The sequence below is a fragment of the Parambassis ranga genome, chromosome 2, assembly GCF_900634625.1.
Source record: "Parambassis ranga chromosome 2, fParRan2.1, whole genome shotgun sequence".
Lineage (NCBI taxonomy): Eukaryota > Metazoa > Chordata > Actinopteri > Ambassidae > Parambassis > Parambassis ranga.
Genome location: NC_041023.1, coordinates 41,353,805 through 41,372,236, shown reverse-complemented (window position 1 = coordinate 41,372,236; position 18,432 = coordinate 41,353,805). Strand labels below are relative to the sequence as shown.

The 18,432-nt window shown below is 43.1% G+C and overlaps 1 protein-coding gene across 1 annotated transcript in view; it reads right to left on the bottom strand.

Moving 5' to 3' along the window:
* The window catches only part of LOC114432328 (neural cell adhesion molecule 2-like), a 182,688-nt gene extending 171,147 nt beyond the window's left edge, over positions 1–11,541 (bottom strand). The window contains exons 1-3 of the mRNA XM_028400269.1: positions 11,513–11,541; positions 11,344–11,434; positions 3,457–3,762 (exon numbers count right to left, since the gene is read on the bottom strand). Of these exons, the coding sequence (XP_028256070.1) occupies positions 3,457–3,508 (52 nt within the window). The 5' untranslated portion in view covers positions 3,509–3,762; positions 11,344–11,434; positions 11,513–11,541. The remainder of the gene's footprint in view (positions 1–3,456; positions 3,763–11,343; positions 11,435–11,512) is intronic.
* Positions 11,542–18,432: the final 6,891 nt, after the last annotated feature.

Sequence of the window (18,432 nt, the reverse complement as noted above, 5' to 3'; positions counted from 1 at the left end):
ATTTAATCATGCCTGCCAGTGCCCGAGCCCAAAGCCCGGACCATCCGCGCTGCGTCCCGTGAGAGGACGCTTCTTTGGAGGAGCTTTCTCAGAAGTGTGCAAGATATAAAACTGAGCGCGGGAGAGTGTGTCCTCCGTCCATCTGTCAGTCAGCCAGCCGCTGACTCTGTTGTCACCCTGGCATGCTGGCTCTGTCTATTAGCCTGCTAGTTAGACTGGCATTTAGACTGGCAGGACACCCGTACGCAGGCGCCAAAGGGTCTCCTGCTTGGCCCGTGCCGAGCTGATGTAAAACAGTAGACGGCCCCACAGGAGCGCACGGCAACATGCAGCAGCTGCCTCCTCCAATCACATCAGTCTGGCCTAATTTGATTCCATCTCGACAGGATTCAATTACATTTTATTAATTTTGGCACAGTGCGACTCCATAGAGTTTGATTCAATCTCTGGCGATGCGATTTAACTAGATTCACTTGAATTGAATGAATTTTTAAACATAATCTCTTCCTGCCTTCCTCTGTCTGTGTAAATCTTGCCGTCACTCGCTCCATCCTGCCTAATTTTCTCCTTTCTGGGATTCAGAATATAGAATTTAATGAGCGATTCCGACCTCCTCCTGAAAGAGGACCCCGACTGCTCGGCTTTTTCTTGGCTTCTGCTTGGGAGAGAATCCCTGAGGAGAACATTAGTCACTTCCATGATAATAGTAGGTAATTTGAGTGAAAACACATGGAGGTTGGCAGAGGGCATTATCGAACATGATGCTGGGTTTTTTTTTCTTCTTCTCTGTACATCACAAATAACTCTTTTTCAAAATATGCCAAACGCTCACCGACTGGAGCTCGCTGCCGGGCCGTCATCTGTTCCCTCTTCTGCTGCTTTATGGGCATATGCTCTTAATCCCTGATGCTAATCATGTTAGTATTTGAGCAAATACATGGAGAAGAGTCTGACTAGAAACAACAGGAGACTGTAATATAAAATCCACCTGTAAAACTTGTTGCCATGGTAGCCAAAAAAAGTGTTGGAGAAGCTTCTTGGAGACAAAAACCACCAAAGAGTACGAGACAATTTCATCCAATTCAGGGGCTGAATCCTTCAAAGGACACTGGCTACACTAGTGTGTCGCTCCAATTTACTGTTCGTCAGCTAACAACCTACAATGGATTACACTTTGCTTTTTGTCAAGGTTCCACCTGATGGAAAATCACTGCCCAAAAATAAAAGGATGCATTTGAAGTAGGCTTCAAAATGGGATGCAATCATTCCACATGTCCTTTGAAGGACATCCTCTCTTTTCATTGGCTGTTGACAACATGTGTTTGCAGGTGACTTGGCTGAAGTTATGGCTTCTGGTGGCACATGGAGTCATTATTTTTGCTGTTTAAATATGCTGCTAGTCTCCTTGTAGTGATTTTAACATCATTTTTTCATTTTCTGGATGGTTTGTGCCAAATTTCCTGCACGAGACAAAGCCCCTGGGTTCTTATCTTGTATCTGTGTTCAGTATAGATGATGAGGTTATTTAAGCGGAACACACACAAGTTTCCTGGAACCAAGCATTCCAGCGCTTTTTAATAATGTAATACATCGGGAAACAGACTGGAATATACACACTGTGTTTCATTTCCCGCAGGCTGACAACCACCCTGCAGTGCCGCCACCACCACTTATACTGGCTGCAACCAAGTGTTTCAAATGCAACACCTGCCATATAATGCAATGTACAAACTCACCAACTCGGCCCTGAACCCGAGAGATCGAGCACAAAAGGGCACACAAGAGAAATCAAAAGTTTGCAGGCGAATAAATGGCATATCTATAACACCGAGATCGCCCTTTGTACGATCCAGAGCCCTGCTGACTCCAGTCGTTCCTTAAATTGATTTCTCACACGCAGCTGCCTCCAGGGGCCGATTCCATTTTCATATATACACTGGCTTTCCATTCGTGTGCTCTCTCTCCCAGTCTATTAATCAAATAATGCAATCAGTTTCACCTTACAGGAACACCACACAGGCCAGTTCTTCTGTGAGCAGCTTTCCATGTATTTAACAGGGACTTGTAATGAGCATTGTTCTGGAAACTTTAAGGCTGGTGACAGAGATACAGCAAAACATCCTAATTACGCCACTTAACAACACATCTGCAAGTCACCGGGTGCATCAGCAAGCATGTGTAGAGGCTGAGCTGGGAGTTGGAAAGCAAATGTTTTCCTTTCCTCTCCACTGTGGAGCAGGTCCTGACAGAACCCGGTGCATGCATTGTCTAACAGGTCAGTTTGTGTCACAGATTCAATGATGTAATCCTGCTGCAACAAACTGAGCAATGAAAATTCCAGTTAAGTCTCTTTGTTTGACCCTCAGTAAAACTCCTCTTCCTCATATTGATTAAGCTGGTGGAAATATGAGCTGCCAATAGACTACAGTCCCTGTAAAATGCTGTGGACAATGAAGCGCAGCTGGAGGCGTCTCACTCAGGGATGTTGCAGATGTTCATGCACACAGTCTTTTTTTGAATCTTTGAGTTTGATTAAAATTTACAGAAACCATCTTTAAACTGAACGACATTTTGCTTGTGTATATATATATATATATATATATATATATATATATGAACGTCCGGTGGACTGTGGCTTGGCACCACTTTGCAGCGCTCTACCCCCACCTGCCGTTGTGCGCCAGGACGCCAACGCGTCCCGCTGCACTGCTCTCAGTCTTTGAAGTATTAGTTAAATCTGGGTTTAGCTGCAAGTATGTGGACAGTGAAAAAAAAAACATCTAAGAAATGCTCACATACACGGACAATACAGCGGGGTGCGCGCACCGGACAATGACATCAGTCCAAATCCGGATCATGTGCGCCTGTTTCACAACTTAATTACCGCGCCTTTGTCACTCTGCTGTGCCGCTACAGAGCCTCCCAAACTTTTCCACAGTGGAGTCCGCATCATGAATGTTGCGTTACGCCGCGCTGTCTTCTACCTACTCTGTTTTCCTACAGTACACTGAGAGCAGCCAGAAAGAGGCGGCGGTCCAAACACACTTCAATGGATGCTTTAATTCGCATTATAAAAAGAAGAGACAGCGCAGCAGCGTAAAAAGATGCTCCCGAAACACTACACAGAGAGCAGAGAGCCACGCCGTGTCAGGGATGTCAGGGAGAAACTGCGCTTCAGCCAGCCCTAAACAGGGACCCCCATCATAATCCCCCTTTTCAGTAAGAAAGCATTCTGGACCCTGCAAGACGTGCTTCAACTACCAAACAACGTCCAGTTAAACAATCCAGCCCTCTCTCTCCCTCTCTCTCCTCCTCCTCTCTCTATCTCTCGCTCCCTTCTGCTCCCTCAGCCTGGTGCAGATCAAGATGGCAAATAACACTCAACTTGTCCACAAAGTCACCAAGCTCGAGGTTGGTTCTCACACACACACACACACAAACACACACAGTTCCTACCTTGGCTGCCGCAGACGAGCATCCCGAGGAGATGGACGAGTTGGAGCATCATTTTCCCGGCCAGGCTTTCTCTCGGGCTGCCGGATGTTGCTGGTTATTTATCTTTTATATATCAAAAAAGCGACAAGGGGCGTCACACACGCTCTGCTCCGTTCGTCCGCTGTCTTGGGCTCCGCTGGCGACTGATCTGCTTCAGCTCCTTCCCTTCCTCTCTTTCCTATACGCGCGCTCCCGTCGCGCCGCTCGCTCACCGCGCTTGCTCTGCGCTGTGGACCCCAACAGCATCACTTCACTCCAGCCTGACTGCTGGAAAAAAGACAAAGAAGAAGAAGAAGAAAGATGGGCGACACTGTTAAAGGTGCAATCAAGAAAGAGCTTCTGTCAGCAGAGGCGCAGCCAGGACAACGGGTTTATTTTTCAAAATAAGTCGTGACTATATATGACATTTTACAAACAAGCCTATTGGCTCTACAAGCCAATCTTATGTTGCTGTGAAATGAAAAAATAAGTTTGAAATTCATATTTTATCATCTGATTCCAGCTGCTAAAAGGTAGCCATTTCTCAGTGGCAAAACTCCAAAGACCAGAAAAACAGATGATAGAAGTGGCTTTAAATACACAAAAACTCAAGAGGCAGCCTCCAAAAGCAAGAAAGCCTCCATCTTAAAGTCAACGGAAATAACGGGATTATTATTTATTATCCAAACATTCATTGAGTAGGAACCATCATTTGTGAAGACAGTGATTATCCCCTCTCATGGAGTCTCACTCCATGAGTTTTAGACTTGTGAGTATCCTTGCTGGGAGTGAACATGAACTGTCCAATTAATCCAAAAACAAACAAAAATAAAAACATTTTTTTTAAAAATGGAAAGAAAACTGGAATTAACATCAGCTTTACTACTGATTTTCTGGTCAGGATCATTAACTGGTGGACGGCCCAAAAATAGGCTCCATGGCTGCAGTTCACCTGACAGACTGATGCAATGAAGGAACAGCGGCAAACTTCCCAAGATGCAACTTCTTGGGGGTGAGAACTGGCTCCAGAGCAGCCTGGAAATTTATGTTTCTAATTGTTTTAGCCCCATGGCTCCTGGAGCCAGTGAAACAGCAAAGTTCAAGTCTTTTTTCCCCTGATGTAAAATATCTACCTGCCCTTTAACAAGGTGATGAGAAAACGAAACCATCTTGTAATGCAGAATAATCCAGCCTGACATTAACCATTTGGTATTTAAAATGAGAATGTCTTTAAAGCAGAGAGTGTTTGCTTGCAAAGAAGTGGAGACTAAATTTAATATGGGATGCTTTCATAATGCCAGATATCAAATATGTCAGTATACCGCTCTAATAAAGCAATTTTTCCACTTGCTTTAAATGCATAATCCCATAATGACTGCTGTCAGGCTGTGTCCGACTGCATTTAAAAGACACACTCCATTCCATAGCTACACACTCGCCACTTCACTGTTGCACCGGATTGCATAATGCGTCTCCCTTTGTGGTGGCAGAAGTGTGTGTGGAAGTGGAAGAACTCGTGGCCTGTCTAGAAGTCATACTGTCAGTGATCGCTCTATCATCCCAACTCTCGCTCAGGTGCAGGCACCGGTTGCTATAGCAACCCTATTTAAATGGTCAAATTGTGGAGTCACATGCATGTTCGTTGTTGGTGTCTGCCCAAACAAGCGCCCCTTATGATGTCATAAGGGTATCACCCGAGCACACCCAGCTTCAGAGTATTACACACAACTGATTAGATGATGTGGGTCATGATGTCAGCACTTTAAACTTCTGGTCCATCATTTTTGCATCTTAGAGAGACATTTTTCATTTAGTAACATTGTTTTGGCAAGTTTTCTTGTGATGTCATAAGGGGCTGCAAACTTCAATGGCTTATTTAGACACTATTGAAGTAACAATGACATCATTAAGGGTCAGATACTCAATAGAAATGTTTTTGTTGATCTGTGTAAGAAACAATCTGAGTGGGGTGTGGAAGAGGCATCCCCTTATGACATCACAAGGGGCTGCAAACTTAAATAGCACACTTTAGTCTGATTACTAGGGCATAAAAAATCCATCTCTCAGTGAGTTTAAGGGATTGAGGATTTTGAGCGATCACTTTTCCCATCATACACACATCTACGCTGTCAGAACACTGCCCCTAGTGGTCGTCTGTGAATTACATTTTGCTAAGTTGATAAAGATTCTGAATTATTTTCATTCAAAGGGTTGAAGCGAGGCATTTTCCTAAGATTGAAACCAATAAATGACAAATTGCATGGCCGTCTAATGTATAATAAGGCATAGGTACAGCAGCTTTTACATTTGTTCAGAAGGCAATTTAAAATAATTGCCTATGATTGCAGTGGTTAGGTGCATACAGGTTGATGAAGATTCTCAGTCATCCAGGTCATAATTAGGTGCATACAGTAAAAGCCACTTATAGTTTGAAATACATGTAGCTGTATTTACACTGTGCATAAGAAACCTGTGCAAGTGATTTTAAAAGGCTCCAAAAAGGAGCTGAAATGGTTAATCTTGGTTCTTTTTCAATCTGCTGGGAGACATTAGAGGGAAATGTGACAGGTCAACCCTGAAAACTGCATATAATCAAGACATATTCTCATGCAGTGTCTTCAGGGATTTCACACACGTGTACAGCACTGACCTGAGCGAGGGGAAAACATTCTCTTTTTTAAAAAAAAAAAATGATATTAGCATTTCTCTCAAGTCTTCAAATATCCCCGCAGAATAAAGCACTTCCTCTATATTCCACAAGGCATTTTTTATACATTCCTCTTTAAGCGAGGAGAGGGTGGGCGTACACATCATATGTCAAAACATCAGCTCCCCTGACGTTATGTCACTCTATCCTTCATAACACAGCACCGGAGTGAGCTGCACTCTTCTTTCATGAAACAAATAGAGACAGAGTCTTTTGAAGCGTCTTTTCATGCAGCTGAAAAGAAAACATTGCATTTGATGAAGATGCTTGCCTCAGCAACTTTAAACACACTTTATATTCAACACAAGGAGAGCGGGACTATTATGATTAATGTGACTGTAAGCAAATGACACAGCGGAACATTCAGAAGGATTACACACGCTTACAGTAGTGTAAACAGTATATGGTGATGTGGATAAACTGAACGTCCGTCAGCTCGGAAGGGGGTCCCAGATGCCCCCCCCCCCCCCTTCTCCCGCATCCGAGCAGCCTGAAGTAACAGTGTGAGCATCTGATTCTGCAACCGTGGGTGTTACAGAATGTTTACACATCACGTTGCAGCGCTGCCCTTTTGGAAATTTGTTCCGTGACCTTTTCTGTTATTTCACCTACATGCAAAACAGAAAAACAAAGCCAAACTGTGGTTGTGAATTATCTGCAAACAGATACTCCACCTTGTGGGAATTAGCAATTCAAACTGAATTGATTACCAGTACAAACAAAAACAGGGGGGAAAAGGTGAAGCAGACTCCGAGCTATGTGCTGGAGCTGAAGGTTTGTCATCCTGTTACTATGAAATCTGACATAATTCTGCACAGATGAATGATGATCTAGGTCTTTATAGCAAGGTAAGCTAATTGTTTTAAATTTTATAGTGTTTACAGACACAGTATGCCATCCCTTTATGACATCATAAGGGATATCGTACACAACCAGGCTCTTTTAAGACCATGAAACGTGGAGAAAAGGCTAAACTATGAATCTAAGTTTCATTTTCCATAAAACATGCACTAATTATGTAAAATGTGCGGGATGCTGGGTAATTGCAGCAAAGGTGACAGGCTCATAGCAGTTGGCAAACATTACTACTACAACAAATATGAGAATAAAGACATGAGGACACGGCAAGAAAGCAAACATAAAACAATGTTAGCATGGAGCTATTAGCAATGTGTCGCTCTGAGCTGGTGTAAAAGTAAAAAATGAAGTAAGGCAGGAAGTGAGAGTTTTGTTAAGCAGACAAATGCATGTATGAGGCTTCTTCCAAACAGCCCTGTCTTTGGCCGTGAGGGGAGATGTGACACCCCTCCCAGGCTGTGAGTGAAGGCCTCCTGACTCAGCACACACTGTGGACACTTTAGACGAATCACTGCATCCCCTCCCTGGTAATAAAAAAATAAATCCCAGGATCCGTCTGAAACACACCCTGTCTGTACCCTCCTGCTTATACAGATCCGCAAAGCGCCTGTTGATGTCTTAGAGTCGAATCATGCATACACAAATCAATTAAAAATCCCTTGGCTAATTGTAATTTGAGTGCTGTGTGCTACAAACAGATGCTTGTGGGAACTGCTGGCAGCGGCCTTCTCTGTTGCTACGCAATGACTGCAAACTCATTCTGGTAAAATAGTTGCGAGCTACAGAAAATCCCGTCATACCACCAGATTCAGCTAAAAGTCCTCTTCGTGATAGTCCACAGCATACACTGCTATTGATCCAAGCCTCATAAATGTGTAAACATTACCCTGAATCAGATTATTAGGAGGCAAAATAAAGAAAAAAAACTCAAACCACATTATCCAAACATGTACATCATAGAGACCAAAATAACTTTTAAACAGGCTGTTAATCAGGGGTGCTCACTACTTTTTACAACGACCAAGTCCAAACGATCTGCTGACTCTAATCAAAAAACGGAAGAACTTGTCAAGGTTTGATGAAATGACACAAGTGCAAAGTGCAAAGGCAGGTGACAGTTCAATGTTTAAAAGCAAAGTCCTTCTATTTCCAGGCCAGGGTTCTGTACACAAGAAGGCAGTCCAGAAGTGCAGATGAAACGGAAGGGCTGAAGGTAAGGCTGGTTGAGAACAGGCTGAGGTCACACACAAAAAGGCTATCAAAGACACTAAGGCTAAGGCTAAGGTAATCCAAGAATCAACCTACGGTTATTCTCAGGTTTACAAAGGTCTACAGAAATCTGAAGGCTGATAAGTGTGGAGAACCACTAAAACAACCAGGACCTCAAATGAACCATCAAAACCCACAATGAAACCCAAAATACACTAAAATCTTGCATACTTTCTAAATATTCCAATACTAATTCTACATGTTGTTATTGGCTGTGTAGATATTTAAAGCTAATATTAATATATTATAATGCTAAAAATATAAAATATTTTTTAAAACATCCCAAAAATGTTTGGTGCTGTCAGAAGTGTGCATTTCACAAAAAGAGTGTGTGATTTAACATTTGATCATATTGTTGAAAGGCAGGATTCATCATTTAGCATGTCCTAAAGAGCATCAAACGTGGAGCATCCCATCTGAACATTTCTTATTAATTTTGTCAGGCGTGGCTTTAAGCACTTATTATTCTTTGAAAAGAACAAGACAGGTGTCAAAGGATGAAAGTCTCATCCTGAAGGAAAGCCTTTCATTATTATGTTAGCAGACACTCCTGTGAGACAGCAAAGGGAAGATGATTTGCAGCTTAAGTCAAAAGCATTACTTAAACCCATCAAACGCCCATTAAACATCATTTTTAATCTCAGCCCATTGATCCAGAGTGCCGCAGATCAACAACTGCATCACAGCCATTATATTAAATGGGTTTTAAACTGGAGGATGCCACAGGACAGGTCATGTGGCGAAAAAGGAATTTGAAACATACTTTTCTGGCAGAAATATAGATAACAGGTAATCCTGCTTACTCTCTGAGGATCAAGAAGAAAGCAGCTGGGGAGCAGCCAGTGTGGATTTTTTTTCTTCTTCTTCTCTTCCTCAAAATGTTTGTTATAAAAGTGAGTGACATCAGACGGCCAAATCCATTTTGCAGTGTGTGTCAGCTGAGCAGTGAAAGCCTCTATTTACACACTTCAGACCTTGACTATCTTTGACTATCCTTGGATCTTCCCAACACAATTCAGCCTTTCAAATCTATCAATAACAAAACAAAAAATGTTTATAATATTCACTGTGTTGTGTCCAAACACACAATGCTGCACACACACTATTCACATGTACAAATGGACTCAGTGAGTAGAGAACAGGATTGCTCACAGATACACAAGGTCAAGTCGCTCAGGCATGCACGAGGTCAGCACGAGCACGCACCCACTTGCATGCTAGCTAGGTGGCTTATACATAACCGTGCTCAGATGCCTGCACGAGGTTAGGTTAGTCTCAACAATCCGTTGTGCATCTGCACAACAACTCAACAACTCATGCACATGCACAATCTTTGCTCCGTCTAACAACAACTTGGTTAGCTTGGTCGCTCATACTAGGTTCAGCTCAGGCCCTTAAACATGCAGCAGTTTATCCACTATGCACAAGCTTCACCTGCACATTATGTTGTAAACAGCGTTTCCAGAATCCCCAGTCAGGTCAATCATTCACGCCTGTTCCTGCTATTGACTGTGTGGTTTGCAGTTCCATTCATTAGCACACGTGCGCAGGCTGTTCCTGAACATCCTTGAAGCAGCACTGAGTGTGTGAGCAGCAGGGCAGATGTGAGGGGTTAGGTGTGATTGTGGAGGGGAGTCTTGCAGAAAGTAATCCCCCAGCGGCGTGCCAAGCGAGCCTCTCGGTGGTCAGAGGCTTTCGTCAGCTCGCTCATTAAAACCTCCCTATCTCTTCTTCTCTCTGCTCTAAATTGCCTTCCCAGCCTCATACTGCGCTGGGGCCAGAGGGTCAACAGATTATCTTCTTAATCCCGTTAATCCGTCCTCACATCAGTCCGGGATGATTCTCACCATAATTGTATTCGCTGCCGCCTCAATTAGAAAGAAGCATGGGTGTCAGGAAATGAGGTGGAATGAGACGTCATGACGGATCAGTGGCGAGGGTGCACACATGTGTGCGTTCAAGTTCACGTCTGTGGAAGAGGTTTCGCTCTGGATGAAACGGCGACAGCAGTTCAGCGAGGTGAAAAGGCGACGGCTTGACCGCTCTGTGCTCCTGACGTCTGCGGCTCACAGCTAAAGAAGTGAACCACAGACTGCAGCGATGTGAACACTGACTGTACATCTCTGAAGTGGTAAACATGGTGTTATTGGTGTGTGAACACATGCTCAGACCATGTGAAGTGATTTGTAAATAAAGGGAGTTCAGGGTGCATACTCTTTTCTATTATCCCTGTCAGTGTGATGAGTCAAAGGTTAACTGCTCCTAATGGGTGGACATTATGTTCATTAGAGGATCTATTAGCGTCCTGTCGGATTAGCCTCAGCCAACACCATGCGCGGTCACAGGGCCGAGAGGCTGAGGAAATCAAACAGGGGTTTTAGCCCATGGAGAACTTTTCATTCCTAATGGCTCCACACTGTGTAGCAAGTGTCGTCAAGCCGGGAGAAATGTAACAGGTAATGAGCAGGAACTAAAGACATCTGAAGAACGAGGCATGCCAGAGCGAGAGGTTTGTTTTTGTTTGCTTTCAACCACAGAGAAACGTCATCTGTTGGTTTTCTGGTTCCTGTTTAAGGTGGCCCCTCAACACACGGGATGTGTCAACCCTTCAGCCAGCAGTTGAACATGCTTTATGGATTGATGGAATATTATTAATGCAAATGAGCTAATTTCACATGTCAAAGGGTACAAAAATGTCTTCTCTGTTGCTTAGATTTTTATCAGACGATGCACCAGAAATGTCAGGGGTGACAGGGGCAGGAAGAACATCCATGGCATGAGACTGGATAAACCTTGCTTCCAGTGACCCAAGCTACACAAACAAGCGGGGAGTCCAGAGCAAAGGTCTGGTTGCTCAAACACAGAAATTGGCATGAGGAAGACCTCATCTACCAAGAGACAGCAAAACCTTTCCATTTCTCTGCTGCAGGTTTGTTTGCATCCAACTCTGTGTTACACTGCATGCTATCAAATGTAGCGTGCAGCGCCTAGGGGCCCCATTTATCCACGCTGCTCCACTGGAATTAATATGCTACCTGATGCTAGCAGGGATCAGTGCGCCGCCTCAGGATGCGCCGCCTCTCTCATTGTCTTGGCTACCTTTGTGGATGGGCTGCGGTTGTAATTCTGACATAAAGAAAACACAAAGGATCAAATCTGATGGGAGAAACTAAAGTGAAGGTGTCATTCTTGCAAATGATTTACCCCTTCAATCTCTTTGACCTTCACTGTCTCTGCGTCTGCTGGTGTGGAGTCAGGCTTGGCTGACCTTTGAGTTTTTTTACACAAGACTCCTGGCCCACCGATGTAACTCTTATCTTTCTCTGGGGCTGATAGTGCCTTTCCTCCCCTCCTTCTACTCATCTTGATGTGGAAAAGTCAGCTTTTCTCATACTGCTAGATGCACTGAGAAAGATTATGATGTGTGTGTGTGTGTGTGTGCACAAAACCTGTGTGATTGTGAAGAGAAACAACATGAAATGTGTTAAACTGCAGTGAAAGAATAATGGCTTTTACATTTGAATCAAAGTGCAGTAATAACCTCTTATTCCTGAGCTGGAAAAAAAACTCATCTAAATGCAAAAACACACATAAAAAGGAGCGACAGTAATGACTGCAGAGCTTGTTGTGGCTGATCAATAGCTGAGCTGCAGCAGCTGCATCAGTGTTTGTGTATCTGGGTAATAATCAGGATTTGAAGGCGTTGAGTGACAGCACGTGTTTTTTTTTTGGGGGGGGGGGGTTGTGTTATTATTTTATCAAACAACAACAGGAGGGTGCATTGAAGCAAGTGCCAAAAACTGCAGTTCCTTAAGTGGCCACTTGAGGCCAACAGTGGCCAATCCTCATCACATTAATGAGCTTAGCACACACTTGACAAAGATAGCATGCTACAAACATGGTGACAAGAGAAAACATTACTAATAAGACAAATGTAAGTTACGTGATTTGTTGTGTTACTTTGTGTCTCATTTGACTTCCTGATGCACCAGGCTAATGCTAGCTTCCCTTTTCAGCAGTGCTAATTTTTCCATAAAACACCTGACAAAGCTAGTCCAAGTCAATCCTGTCTCACCACCTTCTGCCCAATATTTGGATATGTTTCTTTGCTACCATGGCGACAAGTTCTTAAAAATGTACCTGCACCACAAACACTTCAGTTAATTAATAAACATATGCACTTATTGTTTTATTAAAGCCTAGAAATATTTGGTTTCCTCCACCTGCTGTGCTTCCTGTCCCCACACTACGTTTACTCTGTAGGCCTTTGTTACAGCACATTGGCTGCCACCAGCATCATCACACAATGCAGCGATATAGCCTCACATTTGATGACAATGGCCTGTTCAACAGCTTTGCCATATCTGGCACACATTCAGAGACAACCATGCAGAACAACATTATACAACAGCAGGAATATCTGTGATGAGAGAATGCTGAGCACTTTGTTCAAGATGAACAGAGCTGATGGAGATGAAAATCTAAAAAATTAGATCACACACTCGACACCACAACACCTGACATAACAAAGCATGTGAGCTTGTTTGGAGCTTAACATCTTGATTGATCCTCGTTCGTGCACTAATGGGACTAAAGTTTTCTATAGACTTGAAACATACACATTTTTATAATGACACTTATTCAACTATTAAAATACACAAAGATGGAGGCTAGAACAAAACAATGATGCTAAAGCTAATTAGCTAAGCCGTATGAAGGGGGATTCATCAAATATAATGTATTTCTGTGTATGTGTGCTTTGGAGGTGTATTAAATAGTGTTTTTTACACATTTCTGTGTGATTTCAATAATAGAACACCCCTGGAGTTGCTCAGCAGCTTGCTAACATCAGACCAATTAGCAGCAACATCATATTTCTTCTGCCACCTCAAACACACACACACTACTATATCTATGTTGTGTGCGTGTGTGTGCATGTTTTATATTCAAATCTGATGAGCAGCTTCAGTTTTACTGATCAAACGCCCCTCTGTTCGGCTCTTTGAACACATAAACCTGACTGGCACGACGTTTGGCTCCCCCGTCTCCTTCAAACACACAAACACTTTCCACTTTATTTCATATTTTCCTACATCTTGTCAGTTATTTCTCTCCTTCTCTTTGAGCTTGATAGATTTTTACAAGCATATAGTGTTTTTTTTGTTTGTTTTTTTAAATTGTATCAACAGACTGATCAAATTCTTTGATTTTTTTTCTTCTTCCTTCTCTGGTGGTTAATGAAGGCTTGAAGAACGGGGCTGTGCGTCTTTACACGCCTTTGTTATTGATCAGTCAATCGAAGTCGTCCTTTTAAAAACGCTTCACAATAACATTTTTATGTCTTTGGTTGCAGCAGCCAGTTAAAACTGGTGTGAATTAAATGTGGATTGAAAATTTCTCACACATCTGTTCCGGTTCTGTTCCAGCTTTACAGGCCCCACAGAGGATGATCTTTTAGAGAACTGTTTTCTCAGTTTCTTTCATCAACTTCTGCACATAGCAGTGAGATAAAACACAATTAAAGGGACAGTTACTACTATTTTTTTGTGTGCAATTTCATGTAGGAACTATTTTCTGAAGGAGGCATGATCTGAAATGCAACTTGTGGGCTTCCAAACTGATAAAAGCAGGAAAAGGGGTCCTTTAATCTGCATTAAAGCATCATCTTGTTCCTTTATGTGGCATTACAGGCCGATGTCCTTCAGTTTAGGTTGAAATAGCCCTTTAAGACTGAGTTTTAAGCCTCCTTCTGTTTCTTAAATGGCACAGAATAAAGCAGGAAGTGTTGGCTGAGTTGTATACAACCTGCACCATTTCTTCCCGGGCTATAAAACCCAATGCAGCACTCTCAACATTGATTTACAACAGCCATCAATCAGCCCTCCCCAACTTGGAGGAACTTTCACTCATGGCTGACATAAAATGATATTATTGTGGTAGGTCTGAGCTGGATTGAGCCTCTGGGACCTGGATGCGGCAACAGCCAGTCACAGTCCCTAAACAGGAGAAGCAACGGGACGGGGATGAAGCACCCCGCCAGGGGAGCTGCCCCCTCAGCGACCTGCTTCTCCAGCCATCGATCTCACTCACGGGCCTCTGTGCCGGCCCATGGATCTCCCTGATTGAATTCCTGCCAACCAGATCTGCCAGCTAGCATGCTAGCAACAGACGACATGTTATTTAATAGGTTTGAAACTTGATGCATCGTCCTGTCTGACACTAAAACAGCTCTTTTGTTTATCCTCAAAAAACATAAATAAGTTAGAAAACTTGTTTCCCCTGCATATTTGTGTGTGCCAGCGCACGTGATTTATCTGCAGTAAAACACTTGTTATGCAAAGCGCTTATTAAAGCGTCAGCGGGGAGGATCGATAAACCATTCTTTACGACAACAGCTTAAGAAAATCTGGTCACAGAGATACGGCGTGCAGTGGTTTTCTGTGATTTACGGCGCCGGCGGGTCAAAATTAATTTACTGATGCGAATGTGAGAAACACCATGCCAATAAAACGGCCGGGAGAAACTATTATGAATCAGCTTGGTTGGCTGTCTGTAACCATAAATACTAAAAACATCATTAGAGGCTCAGAAGGAGAACATCCATTATAACCATTATTAGCAGAGGAGAGAGGACTGAGGTGGAAGCAAAGGAGCTCAGGGACTCTAATGACATGTGTGTTTACAAAGGACGTGAAGAACGCGGCCTGGGACTGCTATCACATGATGGATCTGAGCTCATCAGACATCATCACTGTGACTGTAAAGGGTCACTTCCTCTGGTCAGCAGCCAGCAGAAGCGTTTCCATGGCGATTACAGAAAGCATCTGATAAGCACTGGCAACAAACTATCATTTATGTGGGGTTATTAATTTTATGTACAAGGCTCAGAAAATGTCAGACTCCAGCTTTGTTCTGGGACGATGTGAGAAAATGGTTCTATGAAAAGAACTATGATAAACAGAAAAGGAGAAGAATGAAAAGGAAGGGGGCGCAAGAGGCGGAGCAGGAGGAGAAAAGATAAAGATGGAGGAGGAAAAAAAAGAGCAAGCATGACAAGAACAAAAAGCAAGGAAGGAAAGGAGAAGATGAAGCAGGAGCAGAGGGAGGAGGAGAAAAACTATAAAAGGAGAAAAGAAGGAGGCTCGAGGAGAATACAAAAGGAAGAGAAGCAGATAGGAGGAGCAGGAAGAGGAAGAGGAGGAAGGGGGGGGGGCAGACAGAAGAAGAAGAAAAGGGGTCAAGACGAATGGGAAATAAGAATAAACCGAAAGAGAAGGATAGCAAAAGGAGCAGGAGAAGGAGGAGAAGAAAAAGTTGAAATAAAGGAATAAGAGCAAACACAGGTCACCTCCGTCTGAGTAAAGTGCTGTAAAGTGCTCCTGAATAACACAACAACCATTTGAAAGCAGACATTCACATCTAAGCAGCAGATTACTGTTGAGACTGGCTGAGGTGCCGCTGATTTCTCCGCTCTCTCGTCGCCATAGGAAGCGGCCGCTGGTTCTGCTGCAGCTCTTTGTTTGCTTTTTCTTGAACAATCAGACATTACAGTGCTGCAGGAAAGCACAACTATTAATATGTTTAACAAGGCCGGAGCTAAAGTGCGTAAATGATTCACTCTTTCTAAAAGTTTCCACTTCATGGCTTGGAAACAGTGAACTTTACTGCTGATCAAATTACTCCCTCAGAACATGTGTTAAACATAAAAGCTACTTTTTGGAGAAGATTGTTATGAACGCCAGCCGCTGACTGACAGACGGGCCGGCTGCTTTATGCTTAAATTATATGTTAAGAAATCCAACAGAGGGCATTTAGGTCGATGAAAGCTTGACTCGCACCAGCGTGGCTGTGAAATGCAAATGCTTTTAACATCACAGCAGGTGGGGGAGTGCAAGAGAGAGAGGCAGTGGTCCTGATGAGGCTGAAACGCTGTCTTATTAAGGCTCGGTGGAAAACAAAAGGCAGGACGGCACTGGTGCTTTGAAGCGCAGTTCCTCAGGTGGCCACCTGACAGAGGCTCCAAATAATGATGACTTCTTTTCACCTTTATTCCATCTTTTCTGCGAAGATTGGCCTTCATGCGTGAGGACGTCTTCGTCCAAGTGGGGTCACTCGTCCAACAATGAGCTACAAAAACCTCATTTCCTGGACACTCCGTTCCATTAGCTTTTCCTCACCCCTTCAGTATATTTACAAGAAAATTTTATTTACCCACCTCATGTGGTCCAAAAGGTTGGTGAATGTATGTGGGAATAATTATATGGAAATGGTATTCACAGGCCGCTGTGTCGCTCTGGAGCAGCCAGCGTTGAATTGACAGCAGCGGAGTGAGTGGCAGCAGTGGGAATAGATTGTCCTCCATGATTTGCTTTTCCTCCCGAGCCAGGCGTGTCACCAGTCGGACTCGGCCCTTATCTAACGTGTGGTTAGCCTTCTGTACGAGCCGCTTGGAGCGTGCGCTCTTTTTTTTTTTGGCACGCAGACCTCGACAGGAATCAGTCATTCTGAATAGGGAGATGTCATTTTCTGATCTGCTTTGCTTTATAGCGCTGCAGTTTCATCAGGCTCTGGTTGTTAGAGGCCCAAACAATTTCTCCTTTCTTGGATTTAAATTACAGGAAGAGTTCACTGAGAAAACAGTGGGTAATTTCAGCAGGGGAAGGAGTGGAAAATTACTCACGTACATGCCCTGATAATAATCATGGACCTGGAAAGGAAAGGTGAATCTACAATCACCTCACCTTTCTTAGAGAAATAAAGCCCATTGATTTTACACACATCATCCCTTTCATGTTGTTTGTATGGTACAGTGCTGCTCAATGACAGCTGAGAGTAGATAAAAAGAACCCAATCAAACAAATGAAACAGAAACTTGAGGATATTTATAGTATTTAGAGTCTTGTAAAGGACTCAAACTTGAGCCCAGCACATAAATCTAAATCACTGTTTTATCCATATTGGTCAATTCCAAAATTGGAAAGGCTACATCAGAGAAACTACTACACAACAACTGTCCAAGTCCAAGTCAATCAGTTAATATAGTGAAGGGAGCACTTGAATGGAGAGGAGAAGTAGATGAAAAGATATGGCACTCAAGAGGAAAATATGGATACCATAAAATAATAATAATGCTCACTTGTTTCTGTAATCCACGTCTGGCAGAATCATGAGGATCTGGCAGCAGAAGTGTTTACTGCCTGAATCCATCCATTCCACTGTGAAGAGTCTCTCAGTGCTGCTTATGTTCCAGCAGACTTTGGACTTTTTAGTCAATTAGAGAAACGCTACATGATAAAAGGCTGAAACAGACAGAGCTACTCGGAGCTAAGTGATTGCTAGTCAAAGTATGCTCATGCACAATGATGTACAGTCTCCTGTTTAATTACAAAGGCACAGCGTGGGCGGGGCCACTTTGTTTTTAACTTTTATTTTCAGCACCTGAGAGGTTGTCTGGGAACATTTTTTCCCCTCCTCAGATGCGTGTTAGCTTCTAATTTGCCTCAAGAGAAGCGGAGATCTGCATAAACCTGATGCTGAATAATTAAAGGATGAGTGTGTCAGGAGTAGCTAAATGTAAACATCACTTGTTTACATCGAGGAGCGTCCATGAACACAGAGAGATGTATAAACCGCAGAAATAACCTTCATGTGGTCTCTAACTTTGGCTTAGTGTAAATTGTTGTATTAAATCAGTGGTTCTCAATTATTTGCTGTCATGCCCCCCCTCAGAATTTATGGAGCTTAAAATGATAAATGATATGCAGGATATATAAGAATGATATCAAAGCATATCAATTAGAATCTTTTTAATGAAAAGCAGGCTATAGGCTATATCGAACAGTGTCATCAATTGACACCCATGCGTAACTTCTAATACAAATATTGCATTTTACCTTGAATTAAAATCTAAAGTGCGCGGTGTCTCTACAACTTGCAATGCATATTATCCGATATGGGCTGTTTTGATGTGGTTCAGCAGACAAGCCTCTCTCTCTCTGCAGGGACACTGGAGACGAGACCACGCAAGCTATCTTGCCCAGTTTAGCGCACTCAGGGTAAATTTAGCTGAAATATAATGAGGAATTCATGCTGTTGAGATGTTCGAGCATCTAGTCAAGGAGAAG